Genomic DNA, 14,768 nt, shown 5'->3' with positions numbered 1-14,768 from the left:
GGTCCGAAATGAATAGGCTGTGAACGACACATCACCTGTTTAGGAGAAGTCATGGAAGGAGGAGAGTGTAGCTTTCAAAATTCTATTTTAATGACAAACTCAAATGCCAATTGGCATAGGCATTTGGCGGTTCTAGTGTTAAAGAGGGACGGTTTGCAGCCGTGTGTGAAGCGGTGGGGATGAAAATCAGTACCTCCAAATCCGAGGCCATGGTCCTCAGTCGGAAAAGGGTGGCTTGCCCACTTCAGGTTGGTGGAGAGTGCCTGCCTCAAGTGGAGGAGTTTAAGTATCTAGGGGTCTTGTTCACGAGTGAGGGAAGGATGGAACGGGAGATTGACAGACGGATCGGTGCAGCTTCTGCAGTAATGCGGACGATGTATCGGTCTGTCGTGGTCAATCTATGTTCCTACTCTCACGTATGGTCATGAGCTTTGGGTCATGACCGAAAGGACATGATCCCGGATACAGGCGGCCAAAATTAGCTTTCTCCGCAGGGTGGCTGGGCGATCCCTTAGAGATGTGAGAGGGTGAGAAGCTCGGTCACCTGGGAGGAGCTCAGAGTAGAGCCGATGCTCCTCCACATCGAGAGGGGTCAGCTGAGGTGGCTTGGGCATCTGTTTCGGATGCCTCCGGAACGCCTTCCTGGGAAGGAGTACGTCTCCCGGCTGGCCTGGGAACGCCTCGGTGTCCCCCCGGAAGAGCTGGAGGAAGTGTCTAGGGAGCGGGAAGTCTGGGCATCTCTTCTTAGACTGCTGGCCCCGCGACCCGGCCCCGGATGAAGCGGAAGATGGATGGATGGATAGTGTTAAAGAGTTCTCAAAGGGACACAATTATGTATCCATGACAGACATGGAAACAATGGAACTCTGTCTGTTTCATTTGGACAATGCATAAGTGTATACAATGCAAATGTAATGTGTATTTATTAATTTATATATTGAAGTATTTAATTATTCATATATTTATTTATATATGTATTTATATATTTATCTATTCATTTATTTATCAATTTTCTTTATTTCATATTATGGCACATTTAGTCTTCCATACCAAAAAGTATGTCCAATGAAAACATAATTATTGACACAGACAAAGAGTATTCTGAACTTCCTACATATTTATTCATAGTATTCTTAGTATTGGTTATGACATTTTCTTACAGTATTTCTTGATTGCTTGAGCACTTTTATTCAAACAGAATTGACGTTTTCAAAACAGTTAACATGCAGGTCCAAACTGAAACATATAATTGGTAAAATGCACTAAGATGCTCAAATAATACAACTACAACTATTAATATCCCCTAGCAAAGTTAATCCTCTTTTATATGTTTATAAATACAAAACTAGTACTATCAATTTACTCTAGCATGGTTAACCCTCTTTTATATGTTTATAAATACTAACGAAAACTATCAATATACTCTAGCATAGTTAACCCTTTTTTTATAAGTTAGGGCCATTTGTTTATACTACAGTTATAGTATATATCATACAAGGCAAGTAAACATGTGACAGAATGGCCTTCATTTTTTCCCTAAGCTGATTTTGATCAAAGATGAACATCATAATGTTATGGCTAATCGGTGTATATATATTGCATCAATGAGCCTTGGCCATCCATGACCCTATCGCCAGTTTACTGCTTTTTCTTCCTTGGACCACTTTTGATAGGTACTGACCACTCCAGATCGGGAACACCCCATAAGGGCTGCAGTTTTGGAGATGCTCTGACCCAGTCTTCAAGCCATTACAATTTGGCCCTTGTCGAAGTCGCTCAGATTCATACGCTTGCCCATTTTTCCTGCTTCTAACACTTCAACTTTGAGGACAGAATGTTCACTTGCTGCCAAATTGATCCCAGCCACTGACAGGTGCCATGATAACGAGATTATCAGTGTTATTCACTTCACCTGTCAGTGGTCATAATGTTATGGCTGATTGATGTATAGTTCTTTGTATTCCATAACAATTAAAAACAAGAACTATAACATTTCAAAACAACAACCATAACAATTAAAAACAGTAACTGTAACAACAGTCACAACATTTTAAAACACTGTCACAATAATTCCTTGATGTATGTACAACTCAAACCTCGATTTAACTCAATTACAGGACAATACTACAATATACCACAATCCAAATTATATTTTAAATGAATGTACATTAATGTATTTAGAACATATGATGTTCCTTACTTTGAGTCAGTTACAGCCAGATTCCACATTCCTTAGTGTTTCTTTGTGTGTTGATTTGAAGCGCAGGTATGATTCCAGACACCTGATAGCCACATCATCCACCTCAGGGTCAAACTTGTTAGCAATGAGGTGGTGATGCTTTAGGAGCCACTGTAGGTCTCCAGCCCCATAGACACACACAGCTCTCCTGTAGTCCCCAGAACAGGGAGGGTACGGAGCTCCACTCCTCACATCACCAGCCAGGTATGACCACTTCACTAACCTGGCTATGGCGTTTATATCTGACAGTTCATACTTACTGTTGGGTGGGATGGAGCCTGGTACATAGGGCATTCGTTGCAGAGTGGCCCACAGGTGTTCATCTGGACTATAAGTGTCTTTCTCCCACTCCAGCAGTGCCTGGACCTCCTGAGACTCCATCACATGATGGACAAAGGCCCTGGACACCACAAAGTAGGCATTGCCAGAGAACATGGGGGTGCTGATTGGTGGCGGGCTTTTCTTAACCTCCGTCCGGACCACTCTGTCAGTGACGTTGTGATGGAACTGCCATCTGCCCTTCTTGTAGTCATTGGTCGTCTCTGACTCCATGCTGTTCTTCCCATTCAGCAGCTTGAGGGCCTGAACCATCTCAGCGTTGGTCTTAATGGGGAAGTCTGTTCCACAGGTGTTCAGCAGGTATCTCCACTGGACAGGTGACTTCAGCAGATCCTCCATACAGTTCAGGTCAGCCTGCACTCTGGACCAGGATGCGTAGACCACACTCTCCATCTTACTGGACAGAAACACATTGGGCAAACAGGACACGATAGAACTTACTGCACTCTTGAAGTTATCAGATGTTTTCTGGTCCACATGAACACAGTAGACGTTCTGAGGAGTGTAGATGGCACGCAACAGCCTTTCAAACATCTCAATCTTCTCATGGACCACCATGGAGAAAGCAATGGGGAAGTTATTCTCTTCCTGGCTGACAGGAACGGTGATAAACCCTCTATCTGTGATGTACCTCTGACAGTCCTGAGTCACATTTTGATAGAACCCCTCCGACAGCAGCTGTCTCTTCTTCTTGGATTTCAGCAGGAGACTAAGCTGCTCCTTCTCCAGACCCTCCACATCTCCCTGGATGATGGCAGAGCAGGCTGGCAGGTCGGCAGCATAGCCGGGAGGCAAGTCCAGAGCAATCAGAGGGCTTCTGTGAGAGGAGATTGAGTGTCTGCTAGTTGTCCACAGGAGCAGAGAGACAGAAATACTCAGCAGGATCAGAAACAGATTTATGAAAGCTCTTTGAGTTCTGTTTCGATAAAAAATACCCATCACGGGTCTGGTGTCTACAATGTGTTGTTAGTTTCTATGTAGTATTCTCTGTTGGAAGTTTCTGTGACTGAGTATCTATGAGTAGTTGTTCACTGCTGCACCTTCACTCTACCTAGCCTTTTGTGTTATTAATGGAATGCAACAATAACCACCCCAACTACTACAAGGCAAAAAAGGAGAGGAAACTGCACGTAGGAGGGAAACATTCCAGAAGTTAAGTATAGAAGTTATTTAAATCATAATGGCCTCATACACTGTAAACCCAAATAAGTTATCAGAACTCAAAAAATGTAAGGCAACTGACTACAAAGACTAAAAGATTTAAGTTTATTCACTCAAAAGCCATTTGTTTGTGGAACTTAAAGATTTGGAGTAATGATTAGATTACTTTAGACAAATGACTTTAGACATATGTATGTGTTTGATGTTTGTGTAGCTAAGATGAATTAATCAGTCAATATGACCACATAGTCAAAGAAGGTAAAGTTATTAAAATGTCAGGGCAGTCACACTGTGGAACCATCTGACATCATATATCATTGTTCTTTCTTTAAACATTTTCTGTTTGTATAGAGGGAAATAATGCAAAAGCAGGATACGATTAAAACATCCCATCAGGTAATTCGCCTTATTCACCCCGCCTCCATCTTGAAATCCAAAACGAGGCTAGGGGGTACCATAGACATAATAAAGAGTAGACCCCGCATTGGCTGCTGGGCACGAGAAATACGGCCACCATCTTCGACCGGTCGTACTCCTAGTTGCGTAGCAGCAGAAGCAACGGCGCCAGAGCACTGTGCAGCATATTCCTGCTCAAATCGGCGGACCATCGAAAGCAGGGCTCGGGGGATTACTTTTCACAAGTAAGATTTAACATTACCGTACTATTGGTTGTATTTTGTGACTAGAATATTACCAGAGAGTTGAGAAGGAGCAAGGTTCTTTGATATTACTGTACTGCACCAGTCGGTGTTCACCCAGCTATGAACTGAGACTTGATTAGTCATATTCCATAACACTGGCTTAGATTACAACTGACATAAGAATGCTATTGTAGAAATAAAACAAATATTACTGGTATAACATTGGCCAGCTAATTTTACACAAGTGGCACAGACTGTATCATATATAGTCGTATATATAAATAAAAGACAGTATCATCAGTTTTGGGCAATACTAGCTTAGCTAGTAACTTAGTATTTTGGTGGTAGCTTCTCTATTTCCAGAGTCAAGGAACTTTTCAGTAGTAGTAACTCCTTTATTTACAAAGTAGCTTGGCCACGTAGCTTCGCTACACAAGCTACACTTTTCTTGTCATGTGAAATTAGCACAACTTAAAGTAGCTTCCTATGTAGTGAACTAGCCTACTGCTGTGTTTTTGTTATGCATTGTGTTCCTAAGATGCTCCTAACTGCTTTGGTATGTATGTTGATATGATGTTATCTTGTTTAAATGTTTTTCAATATGCAGTTTGGTTTCTGTTGGCATTATCTTGTATTCAATGTGTTTTTCAGGTCCTAGATGCTTCTAAATGGTATGTATTACACAACATCAACTTTATGCAGGTGTCAGAAAGATTGGTATGTATGTTGATATGATGTTATCTTGTTTAAATGTTTTTCAATATGCAGTTTTGTTTCGGTTGGCAGTATCTTGTATTCAGTGTGTTTTTCAGGTTCTAGATGTTTCTAAATGGTATGTATTACACAACATCAAGTACATGTAGGTGTCAAAAGGGTAGGTATTGCATGTGTTGTTTTCAAGTTATCCCTGTTCTGCAATTACATTGTTACAAGTTAATGTTCCTTTGTGTACAAGTATACTGTATAAGTTAAACAAGAAACTGATCCCATTCCTAAAAACATGGATGCAAACTAATTATCTATCTGCCCTGGTAGCTGTTTACCATTTTCATTCTCTGTGAGTTTGCACCCCTGTGATAGGCACTTTACTGCTTTGTATTAACAAAATCACATGGGGCTTTCTTGGGGTGTCTTTTCGCCATGATCAGAGTAATAAAACTTTTTTCTTTTGCAGGTACATGTCGGTCATCGGATTTGTCATCAATAACGACGTGTGATGCTGATGATTCCTAAACTGCTTGGAGCTCCTATTTAATTCAATCAGAGCATCAGGTAGGGTTGGTGTTCTTTTAATTACAATTAATTTGGAAAATATACCTAATGAATATCTTTGCCTTGTGATTAATGTATGTTTTGTATGCCTGTTTTGTATGCCTGTTTTCCATGCGAGGCGGCTGGAATAACAATCCATCGGCACGCCAGTTCCAGGCCATCTTCCGCCGGCTGATGGTTCGGTGTGGTGTCTCACCTGGTGAGACAGGCAATGTGGCAGCCCAGGATAACACTGTGTCCCTGTCTGCTGTGGAGATGTCCTCTCCTGAAACTGCTGAAGAGCACCCATCTCCATTCGCCAACATTTGGCCCTTGTGTGTGACCACAGTTATCTCCCCACTCGGTTTGGTGGTCTGGTGGAAAATGCTCTGGTCTACATAGCAGGGTTTGTAGTCCGGCAGATTCTATGAAAACTGTCCTGTGATGTGTGCCGTGCGAGCTTGGTCAGAGATGCTGTACCATCTTAATTTGACAAGAGCTACCACCTTCTAACCCTGAAAAACAATGGCAGCCTAGTTATTCCATCACAAGGCACAGTGAAGGCTTTTTTTTATACATTTTTTATTCTTTTAATCTTTGTATATTAAGGTTGCTTTGTTCTTATTTTCTCTGTTTTGTAAAGTGTCTTTGAGCACTGTGTAAAGCGCTATATAAATATATAAATATTATTATTATTTTAATAAGGTGCTGAGAGCTGCAGAGGGGGTGATTCACCAAGGCAAGCTCCTGAGGTGTCGACAGTCACACCCATTGTCCGGGAGGAGATTGGAACGGAGGATGTTTTTTGCTTGGGGAACACATTGAGGAGACAGTTTGGCATCGACAACCATCAGTCTGACTTGTTGTCATTGGTTGTATCTGTGTTTCTCAAAATAAGTCCCGCACCACATTGCCAAACTCACCTCTCTTGAACTGCAGAAAGGGAGCACGAGGAAGAAGCTCTGCAAAACTCTCCTCTTTCAGGGGTTTTAGAGCATGTGGGTGTGTGTTGTTCCAAGACAATTCAAGACTTTAATCCTATATTCCGGCATCCCAAAATTAATTCTATTCTATTCTATATGTGAATACTGCTGTAAGTGTTGTTGGGTCTGTAAATACCTCTGTTTGTTTGTGTTTCATGAACTCTAGCCTCATGGTGTGTCTCCAGGAATCAACATTTTGGTCTCCTTTGCCTTACACTGGGTTTGTGAGGTTGTGTATAGTGAAGTTTATCTTTACATTGTGTTTGTGATTGTCTTAACCCTGATCTCTTTCCCTCTGGGTTCTGTAAAGCACTTTGTAACTGTGTTTTGAAAATTGCTACATTAAGTTTGCAGACTTTTCTAGGGAGTTTCAACACAGTAAATGTGCAGTTTGAATAAAAACTGTCACTTTTCATTTCATCCTGCTATTTTAGACAGAGTACTGGCACCCGTGTGTGTATGTTGGGAGGGGGGCTGTGAAATTAAAGAGAGAGAGAGAGAGAGAGAGAGAGAGAGAGAGAGAGAATGAAAAAAATATATTTATATGACTTTACTGCCACTATTTACACATTAGGTGTATCAATCAGAATGATAGTCAAACTGGAAATGTCCCTGTTTTTCTCCCTTTTTGGGGATAATGTTCCCAGTTTTGATCTCTGACGTCTGGTCACTTTATATCATATATCAGAAAATTATATTACTGTTAAGCCCACTATGAATATTAAAATACCCTGAACCATGTGTCCTGTATCATAGCTACATGTATGTAAAAAAAAAAACGCGTGAAAATCAGTAAGGTATTCACTGAGGTATGATTAATTAAATGCGCTGACAGCTCATTTCACCTCCCAAAACAGATTACACTGAGTGGAGCGGCTGACCGGTCCAAGATGGCGGCCCCGCGGCTCGTCAGCGCCAGTAGGAAGTAGCGGTCGATGCGGCGTCTACTCTTTATTATGTCTATGGGGGGGTACACTCTAAACCGGAAGTTCATTGACAGAGCGCAGCAGCGGGCGATTAGCGTCATGCTGGCATCATTAGAGATTCCGTAGCAACAATAAGACTTCCGGTTTTCAGATTTTGCCTTCAAAATAGAAGTCCGCGGTAAAACGCAATATGAATAATATTAAATGTATCAATTTTGACAGTTTGCTTAGTGTATATTGTAAAAATGTACTGTAGGAAATGTTCAGGAGACTCTATAGAATAATTATATGCAAATAAATCAAGGGGCACTATGTATTTGCAATTGTTGCTGGCATTTTACTCCACCCATCCTAGATCCTATTGGCCACTATGTTACTCAATGGATATGAAATACATATTGGCCTATAAAAAAAAACTATTCTATACGCCGCGATGAATGTATTGTAGGAAATGTTCAGGAGACTCTATAGAATGATTATATGCAAAGAAATCAAGGGGCACTCTGTATTTGCAATTGTTGCTGGTGTTTTACTCCGCCCACCCCATTGGCCACAATGCAACTCAATGGATATGAAATACATATTGGCCTATAAAAAAAAACTATTCTACACGCCGCGGTGAATGTATTGTAGGAAATTGCAAATACAGAGTGCCCCTTGATTTCTTTGCATATAATCATTCTATAGAGTCTCCTGAACATTTCCTACAATACATTCACCGTGGCGTGTAGAATAGTTTTTTTTTTATAGGCCAATATGTATTTCATATCCATTGAGTTGCATTGTGGCCAATGGGGTGGGCGGAGTAAAACACCAGCAACAATTGCAAATACAGAGTGCCCCTTGATTTCTTTGCATATAATCATTCTATAGAGTCTCCTGAACATTTCCTACAATAAATTCACTGCGGCGTATAGAATAGTTTTTTCTGTATGAGTCAATATGTATTTCATATCCATTAAGTTACATTGTGGAAAAAGAGGGTGTGGAAATATTGTGTTGCTAGATGTAGCACACTGTTCCCCATGATTAGACAGGTTTGTCTTACTCTTCACATTCTCCTGGACATTTCCTACACTGCTTTCTCTGTGGAATATTCAATAGTTTATTAGTTATGAGGCAATATATATTCCATATTCTGTCATTGGCATTGTCAGAATTTTACCCTTGGAACGTGTTTAAACACCCACTAACACCCACTTTTTATCGAAATTACTCTTAAATATGATCATATTTGAATTGTTGTCAATGTTTTGAGAGGTACATGTTCTCAAACAATTAATAAACTCAATTAATCTCAGTTATTAAGTAATTCGTTGGTCTCTTTTATTTTGAAAAATTCCAGATTTTCGTGACCCGGAAGTGTTTCTTTAATGTTGCTCACAAGACGCAGATCTTCACTTCCCGTTATAATCGGATTTAACATTCATAATACCTCATTACTCCCGACACCACCTCCAAAAAATAGGCCTTAATGTAGCAGGCAGAATACAAGTAAACATTGGCCTACGCAATCTGACATGCTGTATCCAGAGCAGCCGCTGACGAGATAGCCTACTGAAATCGCCTTTTCCCTTCTATTCTCCATGATTTGGGCTACGAGATTACTGCGTTTAAGTCGCCATTTATGCAGGCAAAACAAGTGCGTTGTGGTGCAACTGAAATATCGTTATAATTTATTGACCGGTTGCTGCTGTTGGTCAGTGGTCAATGTGGGAGGACAAGGCAAGATGCCTAACTGAACAGGCATGCTTGAACCTACAGTATTAGGTTAATATGCACCCCTTCTCTAATTGTGTAGCCTCCTAGAAACGACATATTTTAATGAGCTTACTACTGCAAATGTTCTCTTTCAACTCCCAAAAAATGACTTGGAGAAAAACTATAAGCATGTTTTACGGAGAAAAACTATAAGTCATTCTTTGTCGAATAATATTGAGTAAGATGAAATTGACTATTATTTCAAATCTTGTCATCCAAGGTTATTGTCCCTGCAAATGTTGTCTAAAACATCATCAATATCTGTATCTGTTAACCTGGCAATCACACCAATACTACTAGTGAGATATTCCTCTGGGCTATGACAAGTTTCTCAACTAGTGTAGTTCAAGTTCAAAGTTTATCCTGCACCAAAGTTTATCCAGCGTCCTCCTGCACAATTAAATTATTGTGACTTGGCACCCCACTTCTACATAGTAAGAATTAAGAAATATGTAAAGTAAAAAATATAGTAAAAGTAGCAATAATATACAATGTAAAAGAGTAGGATGGGGAATATGAAGATTATGGGTAGAAGTATTGAATAATATAAATTCAATATGAGTGTAGTATGTATGTGAATGGTAGAGACAAAGGAATATAGACATTTACTTTGGATGGTGTGAAGTTCCTTGTCAGTTGCATACAAAATTGGTCCGCTATGAGAACCATTTAACCACATACTTTATGTTGTTGGCGTGGGGCCTGTTTTCAGTTACTGTCATCGCGGCAACCACATGATCAGTGGAGGACCGGAAAAGTGTATGTGGCCTTGGTTGTGCCAGGCTGCCAGCACCGTCCTCTAACTTAATAGTAGGCGTAAGCCTTTACAAGCCAATGCATAGCTCTAGCCTCATAGATTATTGGCATATAAGATTCTTCTATATGTTACTAGAATAAGTTATAGAAAAACGGCGAGGAGCTATTAGAAAAATATGAGGTCCGAAATGAATAGGCTGTGAACGACACATAACCTGTTTAGGAGAAGTCATGGAAGGAGGAGAGTGTAGCTTTCAAAATTCTATTTTAATGACAAACTCAAATGCCAATTGGCATAGGCATTTGGCGGTTCTAGTGTTAAAGAGGGACGGTTTGCAGCCGTGTGTGAAGCGGTGGGGATGAAAATCAGTACCTCCAAATCCGAGGCCATGGTCCTCAGTCGGAAAAGGGTGGCTTGCCCACTTCAGGTTGGTGGAGAGTGCCTGCCTCAAGTGGAGGAGTTTAAGTATCTAGGGGTCTTGTTCACGAGTGAGGGAAGGATGGAACGGGAGATTGACAGACGGATCGGTGCAGCTTCTGCAGTAATGCGGACGATGTATCGGTCTGTCGTGGTCAATCTATGTTCCTACTCTCACGTATGGTCATGAGCTTTGGGTCATGACCGAAAGGACATGATCCCGGATACAGGCGGCCAAAATTAGCTTTCTCCGCAGGGTGGCTGGGCGATCCCTTAGAGATGTGAGAGGGTGAGAAGCTCGGTCACCTGGGAGGAGCTCAGAGTAGAGCCGATGCTCCTCCACATCGAGAGGGGTCAGCTGAGGTGGCTTGGGCATCTGTTTCGGATGCCTCCGGAACGCCTTCCTGGGAAGGAGTACGTCTCCCGGCTGGCCTGGGAACGCCTCGGTGTCCCCCCGGAAGAGCTGGAGGAAGTGTCTAGGGAGCGGGAAGTCTGGGCATCTCTTCTTAGACTGCTGGCCCCGCGACCCGGCCCCGGATGAAGCGGAAGATGGATGGATGGATAGTGTTAAAGAGTTCTCAAAGGGACACAATTATGTATCCATGACAGACATGGAAACAATGGAACTCTGTCTGTTTCATTTGGACAATGCATAAGTGTATACAATGCAAATGTAATGTGTATTTATTAATTTATATATTGAAGTATTTAATTATTCATATATTTATTTATATATGTATTTATATATTTATCTATTCATTTATTTATCAATTTTCTTTATTTCATATTATGGCACATTTAGTCTTCCATACCAAAAAGTATGTCCAATGAAAACATAATTATTGACACAGACAAAGAGTATTCTGAACTTCCTACATATTTATTCATAGTATTCTTAGTATTGGTTATGACATTTTCTTACAGTATTTCTTGATTGCTTGAGCACTTTTATTCAAACAGAATTGACGTTTTCAAAACAGTTAACATGCAGGTCCAAACTGAAACATATAATTGGTAAAATGCACTAAGATGCTCAAATAATACAACTACAACTATTAATATCCCCTAGCCAAGTTAACCCTCTTTTATATGTTTATAAATACAAAACTAGTACTATCAATTTACTCTAGCATGGTTAACCCTCTTTTATATGTTTATAAATACTAACGAAAACTATCAATATACTCTAGCATAGTTAACCCTTTTTTATAAGTAAGGGCCATTTGTTTATACTACAGTTATAGTATATATCATACAAGGCAAGTAAACATGTGACAGAATGGCCTTCATTTTTTCCCTAAGCTGATTTTGATCAAAGATGAACATCATAATGTTATGGCTAATCGGTGTATATATATTGCATCAATGAGCCTTGGCCATCCATGACCCTATCGCCAGTTTACTGCTTTTTCTTCCTTGGACCACTTTTGATAGGTACTGACCACTCTAGATCGGGAACACCCCATAAGGGCTGCAGTTTTGGAGATGCTCTGACCCAGTCTTCAAGCCATTACAATTTGGCCCTTGTCGAAGTCGCTCAGATTCATACGCTTGCCCATTTTTCCTGCTTCTAACACTTCAGCTTTGAGGACAGAATGTTCACTTGCTGCCAAATTTATCCCAGCCACCGACAGGTGCCATGATAACGAGATTATCAGTGTTATTCACTTCACCTATCAGTGGTCATAATGTTATGGCTGATTGATGTATAGTTCTTTGTATTCCATAACAATTAAAAACAATAACTATAACATTTCAAAACAACAACCATAACAATTAAAAACAACTACCAAAATAATTAAAAACAATAACTGTAACAACAGTCACAACATTTTAAAACACTGTCACAATAATTCCTTGATGTATGTACAACTCAAACCTCGATTTAACTCAATTACAGGACAATACTACAATATACCACAATCCAAATTATATTTTAAATGAAAGTACATTAATGTATTTAGAACATATGATGTTCCTTACTTTGAGTCAGTTACAGCCAGATTCCACATTCCTTAGTGTTTCTTTGTGTGTTGATTTGAAGCGCAGGTATGATTCCAGACACCTGATAGCCACATCATCCACCTCAGGGTCAAACTTGTTAGCAATGAGGTGGTGATGCTTTAGGAGCCACTGTAGGTCTCCAGCCCCATAGACACACACAGCTCTCCTGTAGTCCCCAGAACAGGGAGGGTACGGAGCTCCACTCCTCACATCACCAGCCAGGTATGACCACTTCACTAACCTGGCTATGGCGTTTATATCTGACAGTTCATACTTACTGTTGGGTGGGATGGAGCCTGGTACATAGGGCATTCGTTGCAGAGTGGCCCACAGGTGTTCATCTGGACTATAGGTGTCTTTCTCCCACTCCAGCAGTGCCTGGACCTCCTGAGACTCCATCACATGATGGACAAAGGCCCTGGACACCACAAAGTAGGCATTGCCAGAGAACATGGGGGTGCTGATTGGTGGCGGGCTTTTCTTAACCTCCGTCCGGACCACTCTGTCAGTGACGTTGTGATGGAACTGCCATCTGCCCTTCTTGTAGTCATTGGTCGTCTCTGACTCCATGCTGTTCTTCCCATTCAGCAGCTTGAGGGCCTGAACCATCTCAGCGTTGGTCTTAATGGGGAAGTCTGTTCCACAGGTGTTCAGCAGGTATCTCCACTGGACAGGTGACTTCAGCAGATCCTCCATACAGTTCAGGTCAGCCTGCACTCTGGACCAGGATGCGTAGACCACACTCTCCATCTTACTGGACAGAAACACATTGGGCAAACAGGACACGATAGAACTTACTGCACTCTTGAAGTTATCAGATGTTTTCTGGTCCACATGAACACAGTAGACGTTCTGAGGAGTGTAGATGGCACGCAACAGCCTTTCAAACATCTCAATCTTCTCATGGACCACCATGGAGAAAGCAATGGGGAAGTTATTCTCTTCCTGGCTGACAGGAACGGTGATAAACCCTCTATCTGTGATGTACCTATGACAGTCCTGAGTCACATTTTGATAGAACGCCTCCGACAGCAGCTGGCTCTTCTTCTTGGATTTCAACAGGAGACTAAGCTGCTCCTTCTCCAGACCCTCCACATCTCCCCGGATGATGGCAGAGCAGGCTGGCAGGTCGGCAGCATAGCCGGGAGGCAAGTCCAGAGCAATCAGAGGGCTTCTGTGAGAGGAGATTGAGTGTCTGCTAGTTGTCCACAGGAGCAGAGAGACAGAAATACTCAACAGGATCAGAGACAGATTTCTGAAAGCTCTTTGAGTTCTGTTTCGATAAAAAATACCCATCACTGGTCTGGTGTCTACAATGTGTTGTTCGTTTCTATGTAGTATTCTCTGTGACTGAGTATCTATGAGTAGTTGTTCACTGCTGCTCTAGGACAGGGGGAAAGACAGACAGACTGCACAGTGAGACAGGACAGAGGGAAAGACAGACAGACTGCACAGTGAAACAGGACAGAGGGAAATTCACTTTGATTTTATTGCTTTACTAGGAAAAACCCTGATCACACTTGTTGGCAAGGTTCTGGCAACGTTAGCAAGATAAATTATGTTTATCTAATGGCTGTATCCCTCTAAACTAAGTCAGGGCAGGCTGAGTATAAATACATATAAATATAAATGAAAACGTCAGTTTGTCATGACACTGCCTGACATAACGACACTCTCAGCTAATGAACACAGGTTTGCATCTAGTTTTTGCATTTAGAGTGAAATAATATACAGATGAGTGAAAAAAAATGTCTACCATTGACTGACTCAAACCTTAGTCTGGTCTGTCGAGGCTGCGTTGCCAACATTACCAGTCAGGTATTAAAATGTGTTGCGTCTGTTAGTAAAATTTTTGTGCAAATGCTTTTTCAGATGTATTTCCCAAATACAGTATACAAATGTTTACTTGTGAAATCTGTGGGTGGAATTTGTTTGTGGTATCAGCCATACAGCTGATTATTCCAACAGAGACTCAGCTGTAGTGCTTTCACCACAAACCAGTTCTGAATATAAAAAAGTCCTTTATAGTACTGTAACATCCTGGATAAGTAAATACTCTTTCTCAGTAAAGCATTAGATCATGGTTCAAAGACCTGTATAACTTTAATGTCCAGGATGATACTGTTAAGGCCCAGATAATACTTACATTTTCAAGATGATACTGTAAAGCAGTGGTTGAAAGATCTGAATTACTTTATTGTCCAAATCATACTTAAAAGACCTGTATTACTTTAATTTCCAGGATAATACTGTAAAGGCCCAGATAATACTTACATTTTCAAGATGATA

The 14,768-nt window shown here is 41.0% G+C and overlaps 2 protein-coding genes across 2 annotated transcripts; both read right to left on the bottom strand.

The window, feature by feature from the left end:
• Positions 1-1,870: 1,870 nt before the first annotated feature.
• Positions 1,871-4,334, bottom strand: LOC106024134 (beta-1,3-galactosyl-O-glycosyl-glycoprotein beta-1,6-N-acetylglucosaminyltransferase 3-like). The gene has a single exon (XM_034288023.1). The coding sequence runs from the start codon at positions 3,515-3,517 to the stop codon at positions 2,207-2,209; it is 1,311 nt and encodes a 436-aa protein (XP_034143914.1). The 5' UTR covers positions 3,518-4,334; the 3' UTR covers positions 1,871-2,206.
• Positions 4,335-12,285: 7,951 nt separating this feature from the next.
• Positions 12,286-13,958, bottom strand: LOC105008128 (beta-1,3-galactosyl-O-glycosyl-glycoprotein beta-1,6-N-acetylglucosaminyltransferase 3-like). Its single transcript, XM_020056768.3, has one exon. The coding sequence runs from the start codon at positions 13,773-13,775 to the stop codon at positions 12,465-12,467; it is 1,311 nt and encodes a 436-aa protein (XP_019912327.3). The 5' UTR covers positions 13,776-13,958; the 3' UTR covers positions 12,286-12,464.
• Between the last annotated feature and the right edge of the window lie 810 nt (positions 13,959-14,768).

Source organism: Esox lucius, chromosome 19 (genome assembly GCF_011004845.1).
Source record: "Esox lucius isolate fEsoLuc1 chromosome 19, fEsoLuc1.pri, whole genome shotgun sequence".
Lineage (NCBI taxonomy): Eukaryota > Metazoa > Chordata > Actinopteri > Esociformes > Esocidae > Esox > Esox lucius.
Note: the sequence above shows the minus strand (reverse complement) of the source record. Positions and strands in the feature narration are given on the sequence as shown.

What these genes read in the sequence shown, in the direction of transcription:
- LOC105008128 (XM_020056768.3), bottom strand. Translation starts at nt 13,775, where the DNA reads ATGGGTATTTTTTATCGAAACAGAACTCAAAGAGCTTTCAGAAATCTG.
- LOC106024134 (XM_034288023.1), bottom strand. Translation starts at nt 3,517, where the DNA reads ATGGGTATTTTTTATCGAAACAGAACTCAAAGAGCTTTCATAAATCTG.